The 25,944-nt window shown below is 40.7% G+C and overlaps 1 protein-coding gene across 3 annotated transcripts in view; it reads left to right on the top strand.

Moving 5' to 3' along the window:
- Positions 1–25,193, top strand: part of LOC140555394 (capping protein, Arp2/3 and myosin-I linker protein 3-like) — an 81,862-nt gene extending 56,669 nt beyond the window's left edge. For 2 of the 3 annotated variants that reach the window (XM_072678662.1, XM_072678666.1), the window contains 16 exons: positions 1,167–1,286; positions 2,551–2,664; positions 2,907–3,082; positions 3,444–3,531; positions 4,798–4,917; positions 5,020–5,086; positions 7,550–7,737; positions 10,744–10,823; positions 13,720–13,893; positions 15,476–15,680; positions 16,827–17,859; positions 19,266–19,378; positions 19,507–19,630; positions 20,006–20,077; positions 22,006–22,116; positions 24,332–25,193. In XM_072678662.1, the coding sequence (XP_072534763.1) occupies positions 1,167–1,286; positions 2,551–2,664; positions 2,907–3,082; positions 3,444–3,531; positions 4,798–4,917; positions 5,020–5,086; positions 7,550–7,737; positions 10,744–10,823; positions 13,720–13,893; positions 15,476–15,680; positions 16,827–17,859; positions 19,266–19,378; positions 19,507–19,630; positions 20,006–20,077; positions 22,006–22,116; positions 24,332–24,369 (2,823 nt within the window). In that variant the 3' untranslated portion in view covers positions 24,370–25,193. The remainder of the gene's footprint in view (positions 1–1,166; positions 1,287–2,550; positions 2,665–2,906; positions 3,083–3,443; positions 3,532–4,797; positions 4,918–5,019; positions 5,087–7,549; positions 7,738–10,743; positions 10,824–13,719; positions 13,894–15,475; positions 15,681–16,826; positions 17,860–19,265; positions 19,379–19,506; positions 19,631–20,005; positions 20,078–22,005; positions 22,117–24,331) is intronic. The other variant, XM_072678663.1, reaches the window with a different exon arrangement.
- The last annotated feature ends 751 nt before the right edge of the window (positions 25,194–25,944 follow it).

Below are 25,944 nucleotides of genomic sequence, written 5' to 3'. Positions count from 1 at the left end.
AAAGAACGCTTTGTCACACTATAACACCTTAATTCCTAAGAACAAACCCCATTCTCCCCTTCACTAAGCCCTACCCTGTACCCCTGGTTACTGTTACTATGTTTGATATTGTGATCTCTGGGCATAGTGAAGTTTCTGATTCCTGCCCGATTGGGGGAACAAACCCCATTCTCCATATGTTCCTAACAGTAACCCCACTGACAGAAGTCATGCTCTGACCGGGAAGGAAACAGCACCTTCTTGTGGATGATTGAAAGGCATTTTTTTGTCATTGATTATTCTAACAATTGAATTAATTCATGTTTAAAGTAGTCATTTAATTATTAAATATATACACTGTTTACTTAATTATTATTTATACTTATATTAGTATTGTGTATTGTGATGTGCTGTAAAAGCTCCAAGTTCACACAGATAAGAGAAACTGACCCTACTAAGAACACGTCTGGCTTACAGTTGCCCTCTACTTGTGAATCATTACCTCCAGTCAAAATTCTTTGTGTGTGAATAAAATTCCCCTTAATTGAAAATCCTTTCGCCTTCACTCAGCCCTAAAGAGTGGGATTTGGTTAAAGATGAGAGTCAGTAGGTCCTGTTGAAGAAACAATCTGGTTATTAGCAGCAGAAACCTGATATCTGCAAAAACTGATGGTTCTCCCCCCCTTCTTGCCATAAAATGTAACAGCTGCAAGGGCCACCATCAAAAACAGGGTCGTACCAAAAGTCCCTGTGCTCTGTTGGCCACACCACCACAATTGAGACAGTAGGATTCAAACAGATTGTGGAAACGGTGCTTAGACATAGGTCTCAGACTTATGTGCCCTACAGTGGGCAAAAAAGAATTGGCCAGGTCTCATTAAGACAGTGCAGCTTTCATGTGGTAGAACAGTTTTTGTAGGGTAACTAGTTACTACCTTGCCTCCTGTGTCTCTAAGCAGCTTGCTCAACACTGGATTAAACAGCCCACTAGCTGACCTACAAAACAGTAACATCAGTCACGCAGCTTATGATATACAGTTGTTAAAAAACGCCTCTGTTTCTAAATACAGCTCGGCTCAGCTGTGTCTCTGTTATACTGTGATGGAAAGGTTGCGTGTGCTGGTGCAGTAGACAGTGGGTTTGCATGTGTGTAAGTGTGTCTCTTTGATATTACTTTTCTCCTTCAGGTGATGGAGCGATTGTGTGTGCGAGTGCAGCAGCAGGTGTGTGTTCTGCGCGGTGTGGCGGAGGTGGAGGAGCTTCAGGCAGCTAAACAGGTTCTGAAGGAGGCCCGCAACTCCCGTGCGGTGAGTGTGTGCATGTTCGTGTGTGAACTAAGACTGAATACGAAGAATCTAGTAAACGTTTGCTGCTGATTCTTCAGAGCTCTGTATTTCACCATTACAATATCTATTTATATGTTTAAATGCTTCTGGGCTTTGTTAAACAGTTCTTCACATTGGAGGAAACCCTGTTGTAGCTAGTTCTGTAGCTGTACTGGTTTTTGGTAGCAGTAAAATTAGCCATTAGCATCAGCTTTTGCCGATTCTGAGAAAGCAATAGCTTGAGTCATCATTTAAGAGCCCTAAATGAGGCAACAGCGGAATACTGAGCTCAAGTCATTTAGATAATCATCTACTGCAGATGTTCATGGGCTTACATGCTTCTTCAGAACTTTCCCAGAACGTCTCTATAAAGGTTTAAAAGTTATAAAGATTGCATGCAATTTCTTTGATACCTTCTGTAAGGTGTTGCATGGGCTGTGTGAATGATTATATATATTTATAAGCTGATGAGTCACATTTTTAGAAGTTTAACCAGCCCAGTCTAAAGCAGGGCCAGCGGAGAAAAGCTTTTACCAGCTTTCAACTATGCTTTTTATGTGTGGATTTGATTTTGCATGGATATAGCTGCCAATTTTTGCCCATCAGTCAAAACCTGAAGTGTCTTATTCGCAAAAGCATTTAGACCCGTTATTCCATACTTTGTAGAAGCACTTAAGCCAGCAATTACCAGCTTTACAAGCTTTGCACACCTTGGATTTGGACCTGGATTCTTCATGAGAGATCAGTCAGATTGGATTGGGAGCATCTGTGAACTGCCATCTCGAGGTCTCTCCACAGATGTTCCATGGGGTTTAAGTCTGGCATTTGGCCAGGCCACTCAAAGATATTCAGAGATTTGCTCTTAAGCCCCTTAAAATGTTGTTTTACTTGTATGCGTCAGGTTTTCACCAGACATACTTGCTGTTCTTTGTTATTTTTAAAAATGCACTGAATGCACACACCTTAACAACACTGATAAAACCATGCACCAATATTATGCCAATATACTAAGCCCTTCATTTACATATAAAATTTGCCTAAGAAATGTCAGTTATTCAAAAACTACATGACTTATGGAATTTTATTAGAATCAATAATAATGTTTTAACATTGTATAAACAATGCAGTTAAATTGACTTTATAAAAATAGAATATATTTTTATATATAAATAAATAAATAAATACTTAATAAATAAATAAAAACATATTCTCTTCTCTCTCCTTCTCTCTCTGTCTCCTTTATTAGCTTTACCCATCTCTCTGTGAGTTGGCTCATGTGCTCTCTGTGGATGGACCCGTCAGACAGAGGCTAGACTCTCTGGCTGGGGAATTGGCCAAGGCTGCGGATAAAGAGCTGCAGGTACACACTCCCACACACACGCACACACATACACACACATACACACGAGAGATTTACAGTCCCTCACAGCACAGCTGTTGAAAAAGCCTCAACAAATGTAGCATTACCTCTGAACTGCAGTCTCTCACTAGCACCACCTACTGGGCAGCCATATGAAGTCAACAGTGTGACTGACTGACTGATTCACTGATTCCCCGTTTTGATTGCTTGATTGATTTATTGATCAACTGATTGATTGACAGGTGATTGTGGACTCAATGGTGTCTCTGTGCCGGGAGCTGTGTCCCCTCTCCTCCACAGCGGCGGAACGACTGAGTCCACCTCTCTCTTCTGTCTCAGAACGAGTTTCCATCCCGCGCTCAGCCATCCGCACAGCGCTGATGGAGAGAGCAGCTCAAGACATCCACCGAGCACTGGAGTAAGGAGGACGGGCTGGTGTAGGGCATAGAGGGCAAGAGAGTATTGAAGAGTAATGTGAACTGAACTGAGCTGAAGCTGAAGTTATTCAAATCTAGATGAGTCAAGTTGAGTTGAGTTGAAGTGATCCAGACTTAGTTGGGAAGAACAGCTGGAAAGGGAAGAGACAGGGGCAAAATGGGGAGAACCACTATAGAGAGAAAGAGGATGAGGGAAATAAGAGATAAGAGCAGAGGGAAAAAGTGAAAGCGAGGGAGCAGATGGGCGACACATGCAGTGTGATGATGATTGTTTGCAGATCCTGCGTAAATGTCTTCTCTTTTATTTCTCTGTCTCTCTCTGTCTTCCTTTCTCTCTCTAAGGGAGGTTAAGCTGTCTGTGGTGTCGTATCTCACCAACTCAATTGTGGATCAGATCTTACAGGAGCTGTACTCTACACATAAAGCTCTGGTAGGAGCAGTTACACCCTTTAAAGCTGGTCTTTACAGCCCACATAGTTCTATATCAGAGCTATATTTTCTAAGCCATGCAAAGAGTTTAACAGTGAAGTAGCAGAACCTTTAAAAAGGCAGGTGCTTCAAGGGTTTTTAGTAAATGCAGTGAAATTGAAAAATTTAAAAGAACCATTTAAGTGCTTAAATGCTTGTTGCCTGGTTCGTAAACAATGAAGAGCACTTTTAAAATCAAGTGCTCTTCATGCTACCAATAAATCCTATTTTTAGCAGTCATTTTTTTGCAAATCTCTGTAATAGACATTTCACAATGGCAAAATGAATCACGTGCAGACCATAAATGTAGGGTTTCAAGCGCAGGCGTGGGTAATGTGACAATATTTAATGTCGAAGTCAGATGACCACACACTACATAACACACCGTGTGTTTCTGAAAGATGGCCACCTAATATTTGTAGTAGCTGTCTAAGCACCCTTAGCTGTGCACAGCAAAATCCACACTTAAACAATCATTCAGAATTAGAGAACGTCGGTGTGTGTTCTCTACATTTTTAGGATAAAACAGTGGCCCCACACATAACTTGCAGGCCCTCGGCTCTTTCAGTAATACAATTGCAATGCAAACTTGGGACTAGCATGTAAAAGCAGCATACCAATGCCCTTTGTTTGTCATTAGCTGTATGTTTTGGCCCTGTTGCTAGCCTACAGCTAGAGGCCAAGTTTGTTTTAGCTTTAGCCTTTAGCTGTGATGGTTTTCTTCTTGTTTTACTTCCTTTAGTTTAGTCCTTCTTTTACCATTTTGTTGATGTAATTTTTTTCAGTTATTGTGTTAACCCTTTAACACAGCAAGGCGTATTACACACTAAGGTGTATTATTACTACAATAACCACGGGGGCTTCTGTACAGACTGCTGGCGCTATACCCTGTTAATAGAAGTTTGTAACAACACTTTCGGCCCACTGGCGGCCCCTAGGTCTTACAAGGGGTTAAAGTATTATTGGCTGATCATCACTGCTTCTGGATTTCCTAAATTCATTTCAGTCAGCTTATACATTTCCTTTTTTCACATACTAATCTGCAACTTAATTGGTTTTATATTTTTTCAACTGTGATTCCAAACATTTGAATGCCAGCATGTGTCCTTCCTCCTATATATTCATAATATCCAGTCAGTGTTTCCATTGTCTGCATTATTATGAGGATACATAATCTTTAAGGAATCAATGGTAATACATCAGTGATACGATTTGTGTGTGTGTGCAGACTCGGCAGGTGTCTCAGGTGAAACAGTGGGACGGTATATGTGATGGTGGAACTGGCCGAAGGCTATACAGACACAGAGACTCGCTTGAGATCACTGACGAGGAACTGGGCACCAGCATTGTGAGTGTGTGTGTGTGTGTTGTAGTGTGTGTTTCTGCCTTGTAGTGCATGTCCGTCTGTATATATATGAGTGATAAATGCTTGCCTTGGTAATGTCTGCAGGACACTATAGCCATTAAGAAGCGCAGTTCCAGGACCAGGAGAATCCGACCTGTATCTACTAGACTGAGTGAGTGTCTTCCTCTCTCTCTCTCTCTCTCTCTCTTGCTAAGTCTCTCTCACTCTCGCACTCACTCACTCTTTTGCTATTTTTTTACTTCTCCATCTCGCTCGGTTGTTCCCTCTGGTGCTCCATTAGTAAGAGTGCCCTGCTGGGCTGGATTATGACCTTCATTCTCTCTCTCACTCTCACTCTCTCTCTCTGTCTCTGTGCTGTGAGATGCTTGCCTGACTTTACAAAAAACAGCGAGGCTGAAGTTCCATTATGCAAAGATAAGCTCTTTGCAAAAATGAGCTTCTCTCCATCTCTGTGCATCCATCCATCTGTCTTTGTATCTGTCTGTGTTTATGTCAGTCTGTTTGTCTGCATATCACTTGGTCTGCCTATCTTTCTCACAGCTTGCAGCCCCACTCATCATCTTCATAATTAATGCTCTAACTCCTCATGTGCGTCTTCTGCTTTAGATAAATGGGTGTGTTTGTTCTAGAGAGATTGTAGAGTTAGCATGCGTACTTTTTCCTCTCTATTTGTGTCTCTTTTGTATCTTTGGCATGACCTGAACTTAGCAACTGCTGCCAAAACGCTTAATCTTACACTTCATCTTCACTAATAGTGATAATAATGTGATAAAATATCTGATAACAAGGCATTCAAGGTGTCATACAATACATGTATTGAGTATTGTAAGTTGCTCTTTAATGTGTAAATAGTAAAAATTTGACTTTGTTCAGGGGGGTGGTAAAAGCTTGTTTACCACCCTGTTATTTTACCCCTGATTTTCCTTACTGAAAAACTATAAGCTCTGCTTTTACTGGCTGGTTTTGGACACTACGAACAGAAGCCGCCCATTACATCCTAGCTTTACTACTGTAACAAAAACCCTGTAATTGAGTCTTACTAGAAAGCGTGGCTGTCTCTCAGCGCAATGTGCTGTAAGAAAGCTGAGGAGATTGTTGCTGGGTTAGCTTTTAGCCAGGCCCACTCACTTCCCTGGGTTTGGCTTTCTCAAGTCTTTCTGGTAAAAAGGTTCTGGTTTTGGTTTGGCTGAGGGAATCCAGTTTGTTTATGCAAATCTAACTCGCTCATGCAGATTTCTCCTGTACAACATCCAGAGAATTCAACCCTTTCTCTCTAGAGAGGCCAGCAAGGTGCTCGTTCAGTCTCTTGTCACTTCAAGACTTGATTACTGCAACTCTCTTCTGGCTGGTCTCCCTCTGCGCACCATCAGGCAACTCATCCAGAATGCAGCGGCACGGGTCGTCTTCAACGTTCCTAAATTCAGCCATGTCACTCCACTGCTGCGTTCTCTTCACTGGCTTCCTGTAGCTGCTTCCTGCATCAGATTCAAAACCCTGATGCTGGCCTATAAAGCCAAGAACGGACCAGCTCCTCCATACTTGATGGCAATGGTCAAAAGCCGATCCGCACCAAGAGCACTTCCAGCTTCAAGTACGGCTCGGCTCGACCCGCCATCCCTCAAAATCCACGGAAGACGAGCGTCCAGGCTTTTTTCTGTCCTGCACCAAAGTAGTGGAACGAGCTTTCCCTGGGTGTCCGAACGGCAGAGTCGCTCGCTGTCTTCAAACCCAAGACCCTCCTCTTCCAAGAGTACTTGGGCGAATAGTAGAGTATTATGGTCTCCACATTGACTTGTGTTTAGTACTGTCTAAGCTTAGAGGTATCCTTGAATTTTAGCTGATGTCATTCTTGAGTAAACTGTGAAGCACTTGAGTCGCTCTGGATAAGAGAATCTGCTAAATGCCGTAAATGTAAATGTAAATGTAAATGTTGCATAGAAGAGATGGGAAAAACTGGCATTGGGTAATGTTTGCTTTTAGCCTAGTGGATTCCCATTTGCCTCTGTATATTTCCTTTAGGAGTCGCATGCCGAGTTTGATATACTCTTCGGCAGACACTGGCACAGGAAAAGCTGTGGTCACGAGACCAAGCAGTGTTTTGCAGGTTCTGGACTCTCATTGTTTAACTCTGCCAAGTAAAATACAGTCCATTACAGACATTCTAGGGCACCTTATATATGTGCATATTGATGTATATCAACAGCACTGATTGGACAACTTCTGTTGTGTTAATTCACATTGCAAGGACAGTTCTTAACTCATGTATATGCATATAAGTAGCGACTAATCTGTAAAAATAAATTTCAAATGTTATTAATCATATTTTGAGCTATAAACAGAGGTGTAGATGAAATCTAACATCATTGTGGCAGTAATGATTAATATCCAGAACACATATTTAAAAAATGGAGCTCAACTATTCTAGGCAGACGACTTGACTGCATAGGTAACTGCACTGTATTTCAATTGAATCGTTTTTGAAATATCAAACAAAGCATCTGAAACATTGGTGTTTATATTATATTATATATATTTATATATTTGGGTTTTTTTGTTGAGTTTAATAATGTGTATCTTTCTCTTACTCTCTCTATCAATCTTTTTTGTGTTTCAGGTTTGTGTGATGACTCCAGTTCGTCTCCGCCCACCTCTGCTGCTCAGCTCTCCTCTCCCCTCTCCCGCTCTGCATCGTGGGAAGGCTTATCTGCACTGCCAACCCAAGGTGCACCTCTGCATCATGTGACTCGGGTCAGACCGAGGCCTCCACGGCGGCACAGAGGAGCACTCCTGTCATCTGACTCTGTGAGAGACAATCCTGAATACTGCCCTGTTTGACACAGCCTGCAGTACCTAGCTTTCAAAAGCCTCTCATTTGTGCGCCGTATTACACTCAGTAATCATCAGACCCAATGCACCTTCAACTGAATTCACATGCAGTCAAACAAAAATGTTTACAGTTCTGATTTGGGTCAGCTTTTTATATGGTACTTAAAATGCAATTTGTATAATAAATTTAGATTTCAGTACCATATAAAAGGTGCCCCAAATCAGAATTGAAAAAGTTTCCGTTATTATGTCAATATGACCTTTTTATCAAAAGTCAGATCAGAATTCATGCATATTTGACCTTGATCAGACTTCTGACAGCAACATGATCAAAATGCCCTTTACTTTGGTAAAAAAAATTAGACAGCTCAAATCGACTCATTGCATTTCAGCTCAGTTCAATTCAGTTTGATTTGATTCAGTTAGATTAAATTCAGTTCTGTTTAGTTCAGCTAAACTCTTTTTACTTCAGTTCAGTTGCAGGACAAAATCAGGTTAATCTCAAGCATATTTCTATATAGAAATGGCAAAAGGCTTGTGTTGCTTACATTTAATTCAACTCAGCTCAGTTTAGCTCAATGATGTGTTTTCATTTATTTTGATTAAATGTAGTTGGAGGCCACATCAGGCTTATTTAGAAGAAATTTAACAATAGAAGCAAAGGAGTAAACGCTGTATACACCAGCCACAACATTAACACCACTGACAGGTGTTACACATATTCATCTACAGTGGCATCTGTTAAAGGCTGTGATATATTAAGCTGCAAGTGAACAGTCAGTTCTTAAAGGTGATGAAGGTGTTAAAATTTACGAAAAATGGGCAAGCATAAGAATCTGAGCCACTCTGACAAAAAAACAAATTGTGATAATAGACATCTCCAAAACATCAGGCAAGTTTTGTTGGGTTTTTCTGGTATGCAGTGGTCAGTACCTACCAAAAGTGGTGAAAGAAAGAATGACCAGGGAACCAGCCATTAAGGGTCATAGGCACCTATGGCTTATTAGTGTGATCCATGGAGGCCACACTTCACAACTTACAGGGCTTAAAGGATGTGTGGCTAACTTCTTGGCGCCAGATACCACAGAACGTATGATTTCACACTGCTTTTGCCACTTCAGATCCATAAGGTAAATATTACCATACCAAGTCTGAAAGATTTGTGTTTATATAGCTACTCAAGGTCACTCAAACAGCTTTAATTCATATCTAAATGCAAAGGGGGCAAAGGCCAAGGCAGAATATGCAGGATTTTGGTTAAGTACCTTGGAATGCCAGAGGTTTGCCCTATACCTGCTGCCGGCGTGTTCTGTGATAAATATTCATGTTAATAACCATGTGAACTTAAATATTCCTCTTTTAATATTTGATTCATGGAAAGGCCCCTTGTGCACCCGTGTGTAGACATGGATATATAGCCCAAATGAATAATGAACAGCAGCAAAAACTGATATCGCTGTAACCACGCAGAGCAAGGAATATTTTAATAAATGTTCATAAGTCAAACATTAGACTCTTACTAATGCATCCACAGAATGTTTTATTGATAAAATCAGCGTGGGACTGTTGATAACCGAAAGCGCTCGCTCCTGAAGATGAGGAGAGATATTATGCCAGACACATTAGATATTAAAAGCCTCCAGTTAGGAGTTCCTGAGAGCGAATTGTGAAATAGTAGCATTACTATTGCTTGTGTGGGTGGGTGAGTACGTGTCTGTGAGAAAGTTTGTTTAGAAATGCAGGTGTCTCGCCTTTTGTGCACGCTTAAGGATATTTGCATGTAGCTTACACTGTTTTTAAAAAAGCGTTCTGTAAGGGTTCTGTAGTAAAGCTAGTGGTTCTATGAAGTACTGTGATTTCATAAAAACTGGGATCATTTGGATACTTCAATATTTTTCTTATTTAGTTCTTTCACGCTGTTCTAGAATTCCCCTCATTCACGCTGTTCTAGAATCCTCCCCATTCACACTGTTCTAGAATCCTCCCCATTCACGCTGTTCTAGAATCCTCCTCATTCACGCTGTTCTAGAATCCTCCTCATTCACGCTGTTCTAGAATCCTCCTCATTCACGCTGTTCTAGAATCCTCCCCATTCACGCTGTTCTAGAATCCTCCCCATTGATGCTGTTCTAGAATCCTCCCCATTCACACTGTTTAGAATTCCCCTCATTGACGCTGTTCTAGAATTCCCCTCATTGACGCTGTTCTAGAATCCCCCCGTTTATGCTGTTCTAAAATTCCCTCATATGCCCACTTTTGCAGAATGTTGACCCTCATTTACACTGTTTCAGAACATCATTTACGAATTGAGCACCGATATGTGTGTGTGTGTTGGTAGAGGGGACCTGTGTGTGTTTCGGTGCACCTCCCCTTTCAGACTATGCCAGATGACATCACCTTATGTGCCGCTTGTGGTCATTTTTAAAATGACTATAAAAAGCATAATAGTAAAAGCTCTTAACCGAATTTAGGACTCGTCTCGTGTTCCGAAATCTTGCGGCCGGCATCTGCTCCCTTGTTTTTTTTGTTTTTTTTGTTCCGGAGTGCTCTGGCACCGCTCCAGTGTAAGCTTTACGGAATGAGTAAAAGCAGTGTGAAGCTGAGCTCAGCTTGCATTTGTCTTCATCATGCTGGGATGTTCCAGGAATGGCTGTACTCTCTTCTGCGCAAAACTAATGGCTCCTCTGGCTGAATATGAGAGCGTTTGGCACAAATCTGGAGGTTTAGAGTGGGAATGTGGGGTTCTAGCTCATTCGGTGGTGGTATATCTTATAATATGTAAGACACTATTGGTGTCTTCACGTCAAAATTTGAACACTAACATAGACTATATTCTATAATATAAATGATTTAATATAGTAGTATAACATAATGTAGAACTGTTTATTCCTCTACTTCTCTCTCTGTCTCTCTCTCTCGCTCTCTCTGTCTCTCTCTCTCTCTCTTTCTATCTCTCACACTCTCACTGTCTCTTTCTCTCAGCACTGTACTGAAAATGGAGCTGTTACTCCACTGGACGATGGACTGCCTGATTTTTATAGCAAGAGAGTTCTCCCTGAAAGGTATATAGACACACCTACACCCACACCTACACACACATAAAGTCAAACCTCAGACACACACACACACACACACTCCCTCAGACACAGTGTTCTGGCCAGATGTATGAGTCCCCAGAGGAATACTGTAGATGCTTTTACCATAATTACATTTTTCCCGTTAAGTACATTTCTAATGAATCTGCTCTAAATGCACCCTCCTGTGCCAGCGCACAGCGTTTCCTAGCAACCCACGGGGCTCTTGGAGATGTTATTATGTTGTTGCTGAGCAACAGCTGCACGGAATCATGGGGGTTCCGTGAGGCAGTGAAAGGCCATCGTCCCAGATAAATAATGCAGTGCCTCTAAATTGCATATTTGGGCCATAAACTGCAATGATGATGATTATGAAATGAAAGACTTCCCTTTGTAGCATAATGCGGGAATAGATATCCTGAATTATTGGCACGCCTGGTAAGATCGGCCAAAAAAAGGCAATGAAAAATTGCCTCCATCAGTTTGATCTTACACTGAATATAAATGAGAGAACTGGAACCTTAATTCTGTTTTTTTTTGTAAAGTGTCTCTCAATTATCAGAACCTTCCAGACAATCAAAAGAACAAACTGTAGTCTTGCTAATATTCAGTTGTATGAAAAGGTTAGGGTCAGTTGACGTTTTGATGTTTTGATGGTTGGTCTAAGTGATGATAAGCACAAGTCCTCTACAGAGGAGCTATAATGTGGCATGATCAAAGGTTATGTCACATAAATTCAGCAAATGAGTAGAACTTTTGCTCTAAGGGCCATTTCACACCAAAACCAGATGTGATTTTTAATGTAGTGGAACCTTCACACCAAGTCCAATGCGTTTTTTGTCATCAGGGCTAGAAACTCCATTGCTCTTAAAAATGTCCAATCTTTCTTGTTCTCTGCTCTCTGTCTGCTTTAGCTCTTATTTGGCCCTATGTTAGCGATCTTAGGCAAGCCGTCAATCGTGCACCGTGCGGCTTGATTTAGGGTGTGTCATTGTGTCTTTGCTATCGTAACGACGGGAAAAGTAGGCTTTGCTCGGATCGAAAGGCATGTAAGGCATGTCACTTGCCATTGCCTTTAAGAGCCAGGTGCGATCTGACTTTGGCGGATTGCAATTTCAGTCATGTAAAGCGTGGGGGAGGGTGTACGGCATTAGGCTGCACGTGCCTGTGTTGACAATTCACTGCCAGGATAGCAACAAACGAACGTCTGACTGTTGACGTCTGCCTAGGATTTTCAGTCAGTGGTGCACCTGTTTTCCGTTGCCAATACGTCAGAAATGTACCTGAACACACCTCATTTCAAGACCATCACGCCAGATATATTCACAAGCACTGTTGCTGTTTAAAAGAAGCAGGCGGAAGAAGTGAAAATTGACTGCAGGGTGAAAGATAGGGCACTTTAACTTCTTCTTTCACATGAGTGGTTACTAGTGAGGGAAGCTATAGTTTGTGGTTCTTTGTGGACATGAACAGACTAGGATGCACCTAGACAAACAAGAAAAAAAGCTACATAAAGTGGCTGTAAATTGTCACCATCATTCCCCAGCCTTTCAGCTCCTTTCTGCTCCACCCCATTATTACTCTAACTCCACACTTTTATAGTCTGCGTGTTACTGCTCGTTATATGTGTTTCTGTTTTGCTACAAACAAGATCAGCTGTTCTGCAGCTTTCCTAATGCTCATTTGTTTGCTCTGCAGCCATGAGGACAGAGCTCTGATTGGTCAGATCTGATTGGTCCGAACTAGGCAGAAAATGCAGTGTTGCAGTCCATCCGTTTCTAACTCTGTGTGAAAGACATCATTAATATACATGTGTTTTCACAACTTAACGCGCTTTTGTCAGTAAATATCGGACTCTGTGTGAAAGGGCCTTAAGCCAACAACTTGCATCATTTAAGAAGCTGTTTTCAAGCTTACAGCTGTATTACCATATTGTACAGATGCAGTTTTTAGGAACTCTTAAGTACCACTTTCCCAGGCACAGATTAATCTTAATCATAGACTAAAAAGAATCCCCAATGGTCATTTGGCTATTGTCTGGATAATTTAGTCCAAGATTAGGCTTAATCCGTGTCTGGGAAACATTGTAGTTTCAATTTCCACAGTACAATTCACTCGGAACTGTAAGAGAAGGCTCTGGGCTTTTATTTAGGCAAAGGCAAACCATAAGAAACTAATAAATACTCTTTTAAAAATATATTATTTTTAAGATTGATTAATTTTGGCTCAGTACAGGACAGATTTCCATAGTCTACCATAGACAAGGGTGTCAGCATTCCTGGAGACACTCTGTCGTAGTGACTGTTATGACTATGGCCAAGGAAGTAGAACGTTTTGTAAGCTAATGTTGGTAGCACTGAGTTTTTAAACCAAGATCATTGATTTGATCCATGTTTGTTGTTCTGGTATCCAAGCTTTTACAGCACATTTTACTCCCTAGACAGGGTATGTGCTTGTATTTCTGAAAGGACTAGCAGCCCTAAAGTCTAAAGCACAGTTGCACTCTAGCTTCAGTCTGTTGTTTTCATATGTATCGCTACATGCTCCTTACGTGTATCCACAGTTAATCATCAGTTCTTTTTTTAAAACAGCTGCCAGCATCAGAGGGGATGTGGGCGTGTGTTTTGAGTTGGTGTGCTCTGGCCTTTAGTTTCTCTCCTGGGTTTCTGCATGTTCACCTGCCCTACAATGTCATGTGAGCAGAAGTGTGAAAATATGTGTCAGCTAGTTTCATGTGAATTGGAGTGTGTCTTCACTGGACTTATACAACAGGGGACAATTAAACTTAGGTGTAAGCTTAAACTAGCGTAAAGCAAGCTGTGGGGCAACTAAATGGTTGAATAGAAAAACTAACAAGCTTTACTTTTCTCACTGTCTCTCTCAGTCAGTTATCCACCCTTCATAAGGCTCATTCCCTCAGACGAAAGAAGAGAAGAAACATGCTGGCCATCTTTGGTTTCCGTAGGAACCGGAATTCCACTCTGTCCAATCAAGAGTCAGATTCGCTGGGCGTGAACTGTAGTGAGGATTGTCGGACTGTCGCTACGGCTCCCACAGGGTCAGTCACACACACACAAAAACAAGTTATGTAGAAGAAAGTGATTCTGCAGTGAAATTAGCATAAATACTAATTATCCAGTAATTACTTTATTATTATGCATAGCTATGTGGCGCATGTGCAACTAATATGCTGATTATGTAGTTATAAACACACATCGTCTGAAAAATCCTTTAAAATGATTTTATATAGCACCAAAAGTACATTTTCAGTACTATATCTAACCCCTTTTCCAGAGAGTATATCTTGTACTTCCACTCTCTGTCCACTTTAAGAGGTTCACTTACCCTAAAGGACCACTTACAGCCTGTAGATCTGCTGATCAAGTAGTCAGCCACCCTCTACTGTGGTAGATTTCTGAGTAGTGTGCTGTCCTCAGCACAACTCGACATGTGGTGCTAGTATGAGTGTATCAGACACAGCAGTGTTGCTTGAGTTTTTACAAAGCGTTGAGAGTGGACCACCACCACCTACAAACTGACCACTGATGAACTGTACATCAACAGATCAGCTACAGGCTCTAACTGTATGCCTGCAATGGGAGGCTACAAGGCTATTACAGAACAGCTGGTTCTGGTTCTAAAAGCTGATTGGCTGAACCACATTTGAACACAAAAACAACATATTTACATATATCCACATATTTGGACCACAGCAGGTCAGCCCCATCCATTAATACTGCAGTTATTAGGAGTGTGTTAATTTGGAGTAACGCTATTTATTTGTTTTTTAGTGCGTTTTGAATGAGACGCAATACATGACAGACAATAAGAACAGAGCTCATTTACATATTTCCGTCTTAAAGGTGCACCAGCAGTAAAAATGTAAAAATGCATGCAGCCTGTTTTTGGTACATACACTCTTAAAAAATGTCACAAGTGCACCTCAGGGAAGATAATTTTTGAAAAACACATTGTTTTAAGATATGCCTAATGATACCCCTTACCCCTGAAAATCTCTCTCAAATTGTCTTTGAGTGTTTATAAGCACACCAAAAGGTCTGGTGACTTGGCCGCTAAGCCACTGAGTTGGCAACAGAGAGTAGAGTCATTTGGCTCAAGGCCTTGCAGGTGTTGAGTTGTTACGTAATGTCAGACCCAGAAGCAATGCAACCACGTATTTGCATATACTTGGAAAACAGTGAGGAAGGTCTGCGTCAGAGCATGCAGTGATCAAAAGCGCAATCAGTAATAATAGGCTGAGGGAAAGTTAACTGAAGGACACGCTCTTCTACCACACAAACTGTATGTAAGAGAAGACAAGGAAGATATCTCAGCCAGGCTTTAATGAATAGTGAAAGGGCTTGATTAGTTAGCTGTGTGAATTGCATTAATTCATGACTAATGCATTGCCCCGGGGGCTGGTTCTTAATCAGTCAAAATTAGCGTAGCGTTTTGTCCGGCTGCGGGGCATATATAAGAAAAAAAACAAGCTCCCTCTTAAAGCTCTAATCCAGGGCTATTTATTATCTGTCACATTGAGCAGCTAATGGACCTTTCTTCTAAACTTCTAAACTTCTTGTGTTTTTTTTTTTTATCCCACCCCCACCCTCTTTTCTCCCTCTCGCTTTGACCTTGTCCAGGAATGCCCTTGAGAATGTTTACACTCTTCTGCAGCCCCCCAGGCTGCCTGGCAGCAGCAGCTGCCCAGCTGAGGTGGCTGATGGGACGGTGGAGGAGAAGAGGATGGAGGAGCCCAGAGCAGGGGTGATGGAGATTCGCTCTGTGCAGGGCATGCCATTCACCACCTTCAGGGGGAACAAGCACCCCTTCTACACCGGCAGAACGGTACAGTCCGAGCTCCACAGCTTTCCTGGGATTTCTGTGTAGGGCTGATTCAAACGGACTTGTTTTTGAAGCCAAGGTCAGGGATTTCAGAACAACAAAGTGGACGCCTCAGTGCTGTGTTTACTTAAATAAATAGCACAATCGGAATAATACAGTTTTATTTGTACTTAAAATGGGAGGGAGGTATAATAGTTGGACTTGGGTAAAAGAGGCTTGTCAGATATGTTGATTTCATGGAATAATGGCAGTCTAATCAACGTTTTAATGTTTAATAGTGCTGCAATACTGCAGTATCATGCATCATTTTTTACATATTTTACTCTGGGTGTTCCCTGGGGCTTTAACCCTGTATGTAAGCACAATTCGTCACCCTCTTAAATACATTTCTTTCATAATGAACATGACTTTTATAGGCCCAAAAATAAAACCCTGTGGGACTCAAGATATGGTAAACCAAATGGTTATAGAATAATTCACAATTGTTTATGCAATAAGATTAACAGCTAAATAATAAACCTGGGGTTTAATACTGAATTGAAGTTTGCATTTACACGCTTCTCAAGAAAGCCACCTTCTTTTAATCTACTCCTACAGCTTATGCTTAGTCCATGCAGATAAAGAGTACTGGATAATTAGCTACTAGAGCGTATGTGCGTAAGTTGTTGGTGTGATTAATTAACATTAAAAAAATAATAATTCAGTGACTGACTTTGCACCAGGAAATTTACCATTGAGCAGTCACGCCACATATGACATAAAGGGTAAAACGGACTGGTTATCCTGCGCTTAGGAATGAGCAGATATGTTACAGCAATGCAATTTAAGCCTGTTTGAAAAGCTTCCCAGGTGTCTCCTCACGAAGATACTTGAGATAATGACAAGAGTATGCAAAGCTGCATTATGGCAAAGGAGAGGCTACTTTCAGGAATTTATCGTATATAAATAATATCATATCTCATTTTATAAGCCATTTTGTTAATTGCATTACTCTATATGGGAGTTTATCTTCAGAAGTGTGTGAAACCCTACAACAAATAGCAATTTCCAAACAACATTTCCAAAGTGCTTTATTACATGCAAGTTAAAAGGTTGATGCAAATTAAGAGCTGCTATTAGTTTTTCCACCTGTTGTCTGTTTAACTGCAGAAATCGGAAGCAGAACCCGACCATGACCCGCCCTCGGGAACGGACAGACACTCTGAGAGAGATATGGACAGGCAGATGTTACGGCCGATGGACAGACAGATGAGCAAGGAGGCGGACAGGCAAAGGCAGATGGACAGAGAGGCAGACCGGCAGACCTTCAGGCAGACAGACAGGCCGTGCGAAAGCGAGACAGACAGGCATACGCTGAGACACATAGACAGGGAACTCAACAGACAGTCGTCAAAACAAATGGACACAATCTCAGAAAGGGAGGTGGAGAGGCAAACCCTGAGGAAGATAGAGAGAGAGTTAGAGAGACAGACATCGCGGCCATCTGAGAGGGAGCTAGACAGACATGCTTTGAGACAGATTGACAGAGAGCTGGACAGACAGACGCTGTGGAAGGCAGACAGGCATTTAGAGCGAGAGTTGGACAGACACACCCTGAGACAGATAGACAGGCAGGCCGAAGCTCAGCAGAGACAGGCCAGCAAGCAGTGGGCGGAGTCTCGCCACATAGATAGCCAATGGGGTGACTACAGGCAGACCAACAGGGGGCTGGAGAGGAAGTGGGCAGAGCCGAAGCAGCCGGACGCACAGTGGACAGACCTGAGGCAGGTGGACAGGCAGTGTGAGAGGCAGTGGGCAGAGAAGCAGGCGGGCAAACAGACACAAGGGCAGCGTTCCCCCACGGACAGGCCGCTCCCACCCTACCCGGCCGGGGACAGGACACCGTCTCCAAACACGCAAGCTGAGAGGCAGATCAGTGTGGATGCAGACAGACGGCTGCACTGCGACGTCCTCACAGACCTCTCCGAAAGAGATCAGCCAGCCGAGAGGCATCTGCCCTCTGACATGCAAGTTGAGCCTTTGCAGCGGGTTGAGTCATCATGGCAGTCAGAAGAGAGGTGTAGAGCAACAGGGGCTCCGGGGGCGCGTCCTGTACCGTGTCCATCTAAACCAAACCCCCCTCCACAGAGCAGCAAGCCCAGCCTTGCCAAACTCAGACAGAGACCCCTGCAGGAGAGCTCTGGTACAACAAGTTATTGTTGTTTATTTGCTATACATTAAACTTGCATGACATATTTGTGTAAATGTTATTACTTAATAAATTACTGGGTTAGTTACGTGAGTTACATCTTTTTTTGATTGACCTTTAGAGATGTTATCAATATCATTTCTAATAAAATTAGTTACATGATAATATTAAAATAACATTTTTATAGCACAACATTTTACATAACCCAGATTGAATTGCATGATTGCTTGATTATGTAATTAGGTAAAAAGTTATATAACAGTTACATTTACATGCAGTGTATACTACATAACAGACTTGTTCTCTGTTACATAGTTTTATAAATGGTTAGTTAGCATTTCAGTTTATATTCAGTTTACATCATAATTATCAAATTATTTTATACCTGTAGAGCTTTATTATGTAACATTTAAGGTGGTAGTAATTAATTACATGATTGTTTAAATTAAGTAATTGTTGTAACCTTATTATGTATCTAACTACAGGATTTGTTACATATTTATATTCACATTTATTTCACATAAATTATCAACATTATCATGTCTCCCTTTTCCTCTTCTTTTTCTCCTGTTCGGCCTGTTTAATATTCTTTTGCCCCATTGTTTTTCCTTGTTGATCACAACATTTCACAAATAGTTAAAATGTAATTAAAAGAAATCACAAATCGTTTCAATGCATTTAATGAATTAATTGATAAAAAACATAATTTTGTTTACATTCAATTTACTAATTTACTACTAATCTAACTTATTTCAATTACAAATTTACAGGTTTAGTCTTTTAATTAGATTTACAGATTGTACATCATTTATATTTGTCTTTCAATTACGCTACGAACACAAATGTGGTTTTAATGGAAAGGCTAGAATTTGCATATTCACAGAATATATGTGCTTGTTCCAAAAAACTATGAAAATTACAGCAAGCTTTGGGTATAAATGTAGCTTCTAAAGGTTTCTAATAATAGATAGTGGACATATTCTTATATATTTTTTCTTTTTGGAGGAAATATGCTCTTGATTCAAACGTTTATGTTGTTCAGCATATCCTTTTTGTCCATTTTTAAAGATGGTAATGATAATCCTGGATAGTCATTGTAATGAAATGCTTCATGCACTGCTTCAGCTGGGTTGGCTTTAAGCACCTTGGACAGTGACTAGTCTAATTCTCACGTATTTCACACGACATGATTTGCAATCTACATAATGGTTCCTGGCGCAGTGTCCCAGAATGACATTCATGTTGAATATTCTGTCCCACGGTAGCACTTTAGAATATGTTTGGCTTAATTTCACCACGTAAGAATTTGTAACAAATTGGAGAATTTAACTGATCATTTTAATTGCAACGTCTGATTATTAGAATGGTAAAGCTCTTGTTTTTTATGGTCTGTTTTTAAGGTACAGAAGATGAAACTGGAGGAGAGAGGGATACCACTCGAGTGGAAAAAAAAGATGCAGGGATAGAAAGAGCAAGAGAAACAGAGGGGCAGCCCCCTCCAATCCCAGCAAAGGTACAAGTGTTTTTGTTTGTATGAATGTGTTTCAACTTAATTTTTATACTTTTTTTTTTTTTTATCTTACTTATTTTTAGCATTGGTGAATATATTAATGTTTTGTATATTTGTGCTCTGATTCGCAGCCAAAGACTGCCCCATATGTGCTTTCCCCAACCGAATCAGCCAATGAGAGAAAGATCCCGCCCCTGGTGCCCCCAGCCTCCACAAAGCTCCCATTAGGACTGTCTGAGCGGTCTCATACCCAAGGTCTGTCGTTAATTTTATTGCCTAAATGTATAATCAGCTGCATTTGTTGATTATAAGGGTTGTTGTAAGGCATGATGCAAAGGGCCTTAAATCACTTATTTATATTTTCAAATGGTGATGAAATACACTAAAGTTCAGTAACTAACTTAGAATTAATAAGCATGGCACTGGGTTAACAAGAATTAGAACACATGGATGAGAACCCATTAATACAGAATTTACCTGACGTGATGTGATATGTCTGTATATGATAAGAACGACTTTGGTCATGCCTGAGCCAATCAGATGTCACTTTTAAAATGGTCTATTACATAAGCATGTGCTATAACTAAGGAAAAGCTGCCTAGTTACTGGTTACATGTCATTTTGGTGCAGGTGAGGAGAGTGTGAGGCCTCAGGCTCCAGTCAAACCACAACGCAACCGGAAGGCTTTGTCATGTGACACAGGTATTCTGCTTACTGATGTGCATACAAATACATGCACACAAGTACACACAGGCAGCTGTTCATCTCATATGAGACACACCACTGTATTACCTAATAATAGGCAGACGTCAACATTATTACTAATATTACCTATTCCAGTTTGATAGTCCATGTGTTTGTGTGCTGTTCATCTCCATAATCACACACACACACCCACAGACACACACACACACACATAGACCACAGATCCTCACACTTCGCACAGGTTCATAAAACTGCCTGTCTCTGCACACACTCATTTGCTCTGATTCATGTATTCGGTCAAATTTAAAGCCAGCTCTCAACATCTTTTCTGCTGAAGTGGATGAAATGGCGAATCTTTTGGCCTGCTGGTCTCCAGTGTCATGAAAGGTTTTTCCTTCTTCTCTGAAAAGCTAAAATAGAAAAGTACAGCCAGCATAATAAAGTGCTCCCTACACTAAAGGTGCTACAAAGGATTCTTTGAGCAATTCCATGTAAGAATCATTTCTGACTCTATTTAATTGTTAAAGAACCTTTACATTGACCTTTAAGAAGAGACTGGACAAACTCATAAAGAGGGCCGGCTCTGTCCTGGGGTGCTTCTTAGACCCAGTGCAGGTGGTGGGAGACAGGAGGATGACAGCCAAGCTGGCATCCATGCTGGAGAACAGCTCCCACCCCATGCATGAGACTCTGGCAGCACTGGGCAGCTCCTTTAGCGACAGGCTGCTTCACCCCAAGTGTGTGAAGGAGCGGTATTGCAGGTCCTTCCTTCCTGCTGCCGTCAGACTGCACAACCAGCACTGCTCCCAGCGGACCACATACACACACACTTAACTACACACACATGTTCATGTTCAGGGAATACTATGTGCAATACCCCCCCCCCCCCCCCCCCATGTGCAATTAAGAGTCTTTTGCTGTAAATAATATTGTTATTGTTTTTTTAATTCTTATTTATATTGTGTATATAGTGTAAATTATTTATCTAAATTTTTGTAACTGAGTGTCTTGCTATCCCTTTCTGCTGTTACACTGGGAATTTCCCCACTGCGGGACTAATAAAGGACTATCTTATCTTATCTTATCTTATTTTATCTTACATAAACCCTTTTTGACCTTTAAAGGTTCTTGACTCACGGTTCTTTATAGAACCTATAGGGGTTGTTCTGTGGCTTTATGCGAAAAAGCCTTTACTTTCCAGAGTATACATGCAGCTGGGCTGGCTTCAAACACCATGGACAGCGACTGTGTGAATTCTCGCCTCTTTCGCACTACAAGATTTGTGAAATCTACTCCCACAAAACCTCCCACGCAGTCAGCGGAGTGCCCTAGAAAGACAGTTGTGACACCTGCACACCTGACACGTATCACTGACACGTATTACTACCCTGGAATATATTTGGCTCCACCCCTGGATTTCCGTATACCAGTGTATGTTCACGTTTTAGGGAAAACCTATAGTGTCGTCAAGGCTTTTTATTATACATCATATATTCTATCTTATAATATATTTTTATGTATAAAGTCATATTTTCTTCCTCTGTATGGTACAGTTTTAAATTTTGTACTACGATGGAGCCCCATGTGATACTGTTGGGATGCCAGTGTGCTGTAACTAATCATCCAACCTCAGTACCTGACTACATTAATGCTCTTGTGGCTGACTGCATCAAGTGTAAATTCTCCCAGTATAGTAGAGGCTGTTACTGCAGCAGAAGTGCAACAAACCCTCTATTAATGCCCTTTATTTGTGAAGTTTTTTTGACATATTTAATGTAAGTAAATACAATGGCTTTTTTTGGGGGTGGTAAATCATTGTCAGTATTTGCATGTATATGTGTATGTGTATGTATGTGTGTGTGTATATAATGTCTGTCTGTAAAGTCTTGACTGTGTCCTTGTGTCTTGTACCCCTTTTACCCCAGGCACAGACAGGGACAGCCCCAATAACCTGGAGAAGCCCCCAAACCCCCGCAACCCCCCTGTGAAAAAACCTAGACTCCCCCAAAACAGAAACCAATCCTTGGACCACCCTGGTACTGTGTGTTTTCTGTGTGTCTTTGTGTATGACATGAAAGAGTTTTTCATGAAAGAGTATCTTTCTCTCCAGACCTCTCTCTTTCAATTGAACTTCTCCAATTATCATCATTAATGTGTTCTGCATCCTTTACAGAATTATTTGCTTTGAACGCTGCGTCAACTGTGACACAGGAGAGAAAAACATTTTTTACAGAACACTCATAAATTAGAAATGCTCTTGGTGGGATATGAGACTAATATTCCTACAGCACAGAAGTAAACAAATTGTTTTGGCACCAATTACTTGCTGAACTCAAAACGCCTACAGTGGGTTGAGTACAGAAGCAAAATAATAAATGGGATTGTAAATAAGAAACACTTGCTACAATATAAAAAGATTAACTAGTAAAATGTTCAAACAAAAGCTTACAGTTTTATAATAATATGCACAGATAGAGGTTAGAACATCTGCTATCGCAGGCTGGGAGGCTTGTGACAATGGAAGTCCTTACTGGCACTTGAACTGATGATCTCCTCACTCTTTATAAGTGGACAGTTAGACTGTTGTGCCACTCTAGAGCCGTGACCTTACACTACACAAAAACTCAGGTTTGAGAAAATTTAAAGATATGTAGATGGCTTCACAACTCTAGAATGGCGCAACCATGTAACTTCTGCTTGTCGAAAGACAGGAGGTCCTGATCCTGTGAACTCCACCGCTCTCCATGGTCAGGAATCTGAGAATAGGAGGGCTGCCTAACCTGCAGATGGGAGTAAACAGTAAACATATTTAGAGGAGGAAAACTCACTTTAAAGCTTCCAAACTATTTAAGCCATTTTAGCTGCAGCATATTTACTAATGTTTTAATAGGCTTAACTCAATAGGCTCTTTTTTAGCGATCTTACGCGCACCGTGCTTGATTTAGGGCGTCAGTAACGACGGGAAAAGGATGCATTGCGCAACTTGAAACGCGCAAAGGCATGTACTAAGTCTCTTAATTATTAATGGCTGTGTTTTGAATGTAACATGCAATAAACCAATCATCGCGTCACTCGCCATTCTCTTTAAGAGCCAGGTGCGGTCTGACTTTGGCAGATTGCAATTTCAATGGTGTAAAGCGAGGGTGTAAGTGAGTTGGGCTGCACGCGCCTGTGTTGACAATTCACTGCCAGGATAGCAATGAACGTCTGACTGCTGACGTCTGCCTAGGTAGTTTTCAGTCAGTGGTGCCCCTGTGTGTTTTCTCTGCTGTTGGCGAGGTGTAAGATAGTAATGAGCGGCTTACGCAGGGTGTAAGATAGGGCCCTATATGTATATCTTACCACACTAAAAATGTGAATGAACATTTGACTAAATTAAGTTATTAGACTATCTTTTAAAACATGTAGTAGTTATTATAAGTTGGCCTGACAAAACAATTGACATGACCCAGTTGTAGTGCGTAAAAATGGTTCTACTACAGAACCTTGTGATACACCATAAAGATAATATTGTCCCTGTCAATTCAAAGCCTTGTATCTCCATTTTGGCCATATTTATTTCTTTTTTACATCATTTGATTGTAACTTTATATTGCATCATAATCATGATAGATGGGTCAATGAAAATGCTCAAAACGGATATTAATAAAATTTGTCAACACTGACTTCGGTTGAAAGTTTTATTTGCAATTTTGGAGGCAGGAGGTTTGTGCTGGATCATGATGATGTATATAATTGTACATCATTAATTATGATTACTGACTTAAGTCTGTTTAATAATGTCACCTAACGGTAGCACGTACAATGAAAATGGGCCCAATGCAAAACCCTGCAATACACCTTTTATCATATTATCATATTTTTCTAATGCTAAATTTACTAACAATGTGCTTTGTTCCACTTTAGACTCCAGAGAGACAGTTTGGAGAACATCATCTGTTGTATCAAATGCTGAACTTAAATCTGAAAAAATACAGGGACTAAAACTGTAGTACTGTTCTTACTATTTGTGTTATTTGTTAAATATTCTCTATATTTTGTACATTATCTAAAAATATTGAACATAAAATGAATATATATATATATATATATATATATATATATATATATATATATATATATATATATATATATATCACTTTACAGGATATGCACTGAATGTGTATATAATGTAATCAAAATTGCTCTGACAGTACTAACTCCCCCTCTCTCTCTCTTTCTTTCTCTCTCTCTTTCCTTCTCTTTCTATAGACGTTGGGCTGCTGCCTGGTAACAGTGAGCCCTTGTGACAACTGTGCACACCTCACCTGCCAGAGGCTGACCGGAGGGTTGCCATGACAACGACGACAGAACATACTTAGAAACGTGAGAAAAAAGAAATTCGCCAATGCAGAGGCTACGCGAGGGCGAAGCTTGAAGAGCGACATTTGGGGAGCGAAAGGAAAAAATGACACAAATAAGGAGGTATGAAGAAATGAGAAATGCCGAAGAAGTAGACGTGGGAGTAGAAGCTGATAATATCATAGCATTTATGAAATCGATTGCACTTAGGTTGGCGTACGTGAATGTGGTCCCACAAACACACACAGTCACAGTCAGTTTTCACGTGCACCTCTCTTCCTCTCCCCCTCTCTCTCTCTCGCTCTCTCTCACTCTGTCTCATTTGAAGATGTCATGCATACAATGGTTGCCAGTAATTACTGATGAATTATTGTTAATGCATTTTCAATAATTATATGTTGACATTTCTAAAATGCTCATTACTCACTTTCGTTGCGATTGCTAGGGGGCCAAGCACCAAAAGAATGAGTTATCACTATTACTACTATTATTATTGTTATTAGTTTGATTTTTCTTTTTAACCATTATGCGTTACATTAAATTGGGAAAAATATATTTGTATTTGTTTATCGAAACCAATAGATATTGCATTGTTTGCTGACACAGATATGTGTATGACTGCTATCATGGTTGAGACTTGAAATTAAGTTGTTGATATTTCTATCTATCTCTGCTTTCATGAGCTGATGTGTATTATATTTTGTAGAAGAAAAAAAACAATGACAAAATTCTGCGAAAATTCTATATATGAATTAAAGAATATGATGCGAAAGGTATGAGAGTGTCGTTAGTTCTATGCCGAGCGCTCATGTGTTGAAAAGTTTATTTAGGAATGAGAATAGTCCCTATAACTCCCACGGCTGTACATGTAACACTTTGATGTCAGGTTCCCCTTTGAAAAATATTTAAATGGGCTTATCCTGGTAAAGTGATGAATGAATAAAGAAACAGTGCCTGATATTCGAAGTGGTTTTGTTTAAATCAAATTTATTTAGATTTGGTCTGTCATGTAATCCCATTTATTGCTCTTGTCATCTTCTGCATAAGCCCAGAACACTGCCTCACCCCTGCAAAATCCTAGACAAAAGACAAAGCTCTGGTTCTGAGGTTTGATGTAATAGGCTGATTGAACTGTGGCTATGAGATTTAACCAGAAAGTTTCTCTCTGTAACACCATTACCTAGTCTCAGTTTACAGCAAACCAGCAACACAGTAGGAGCCTTTTAGTACATTTGAGTGTTTTTAAGGGAACTGGGCTTGCCTCGGCTCATTTGAGATGCTTCAGCAAATTTGTTTAAGTGTCTTGAATTCACGGTACACAAACACTGTAAATGAGAGCTAAGGCCGAGTGAGTCAAATTACACAAGACAATTTGTTTTTAGGGCCTAAGACCATCTATGTAAGCTCTGCTCTTCACAGTGTGTAACACAGCTGCCAAACTAGAGAACACATTTTATGCGCCATTCAAAACAAACATAACCCTGTGGCCCCGCAAGAGCCAACACTGGCTTAGTTCATGTCAT

This window comes from Salminus brasiliensis, chromosome 1 (genome assembly GCF_030463535.1).
Source record: "Salminus brasiliensis chromosome 1, fSalBra1.hap2, whole genome shotgun sequence".
NCBI classification, from domain to species: domain Eukaryota; kingdom Metazoa; phylum Chordata; class Actinopteri; order Characiformes; family Bryconidae; genus Salminus; species Salminus brasiliensis.
Note: the sequence above shows the minus strand (reverse complement) of the source record. Positions and strands in the feature narration are given on the sequence as shown.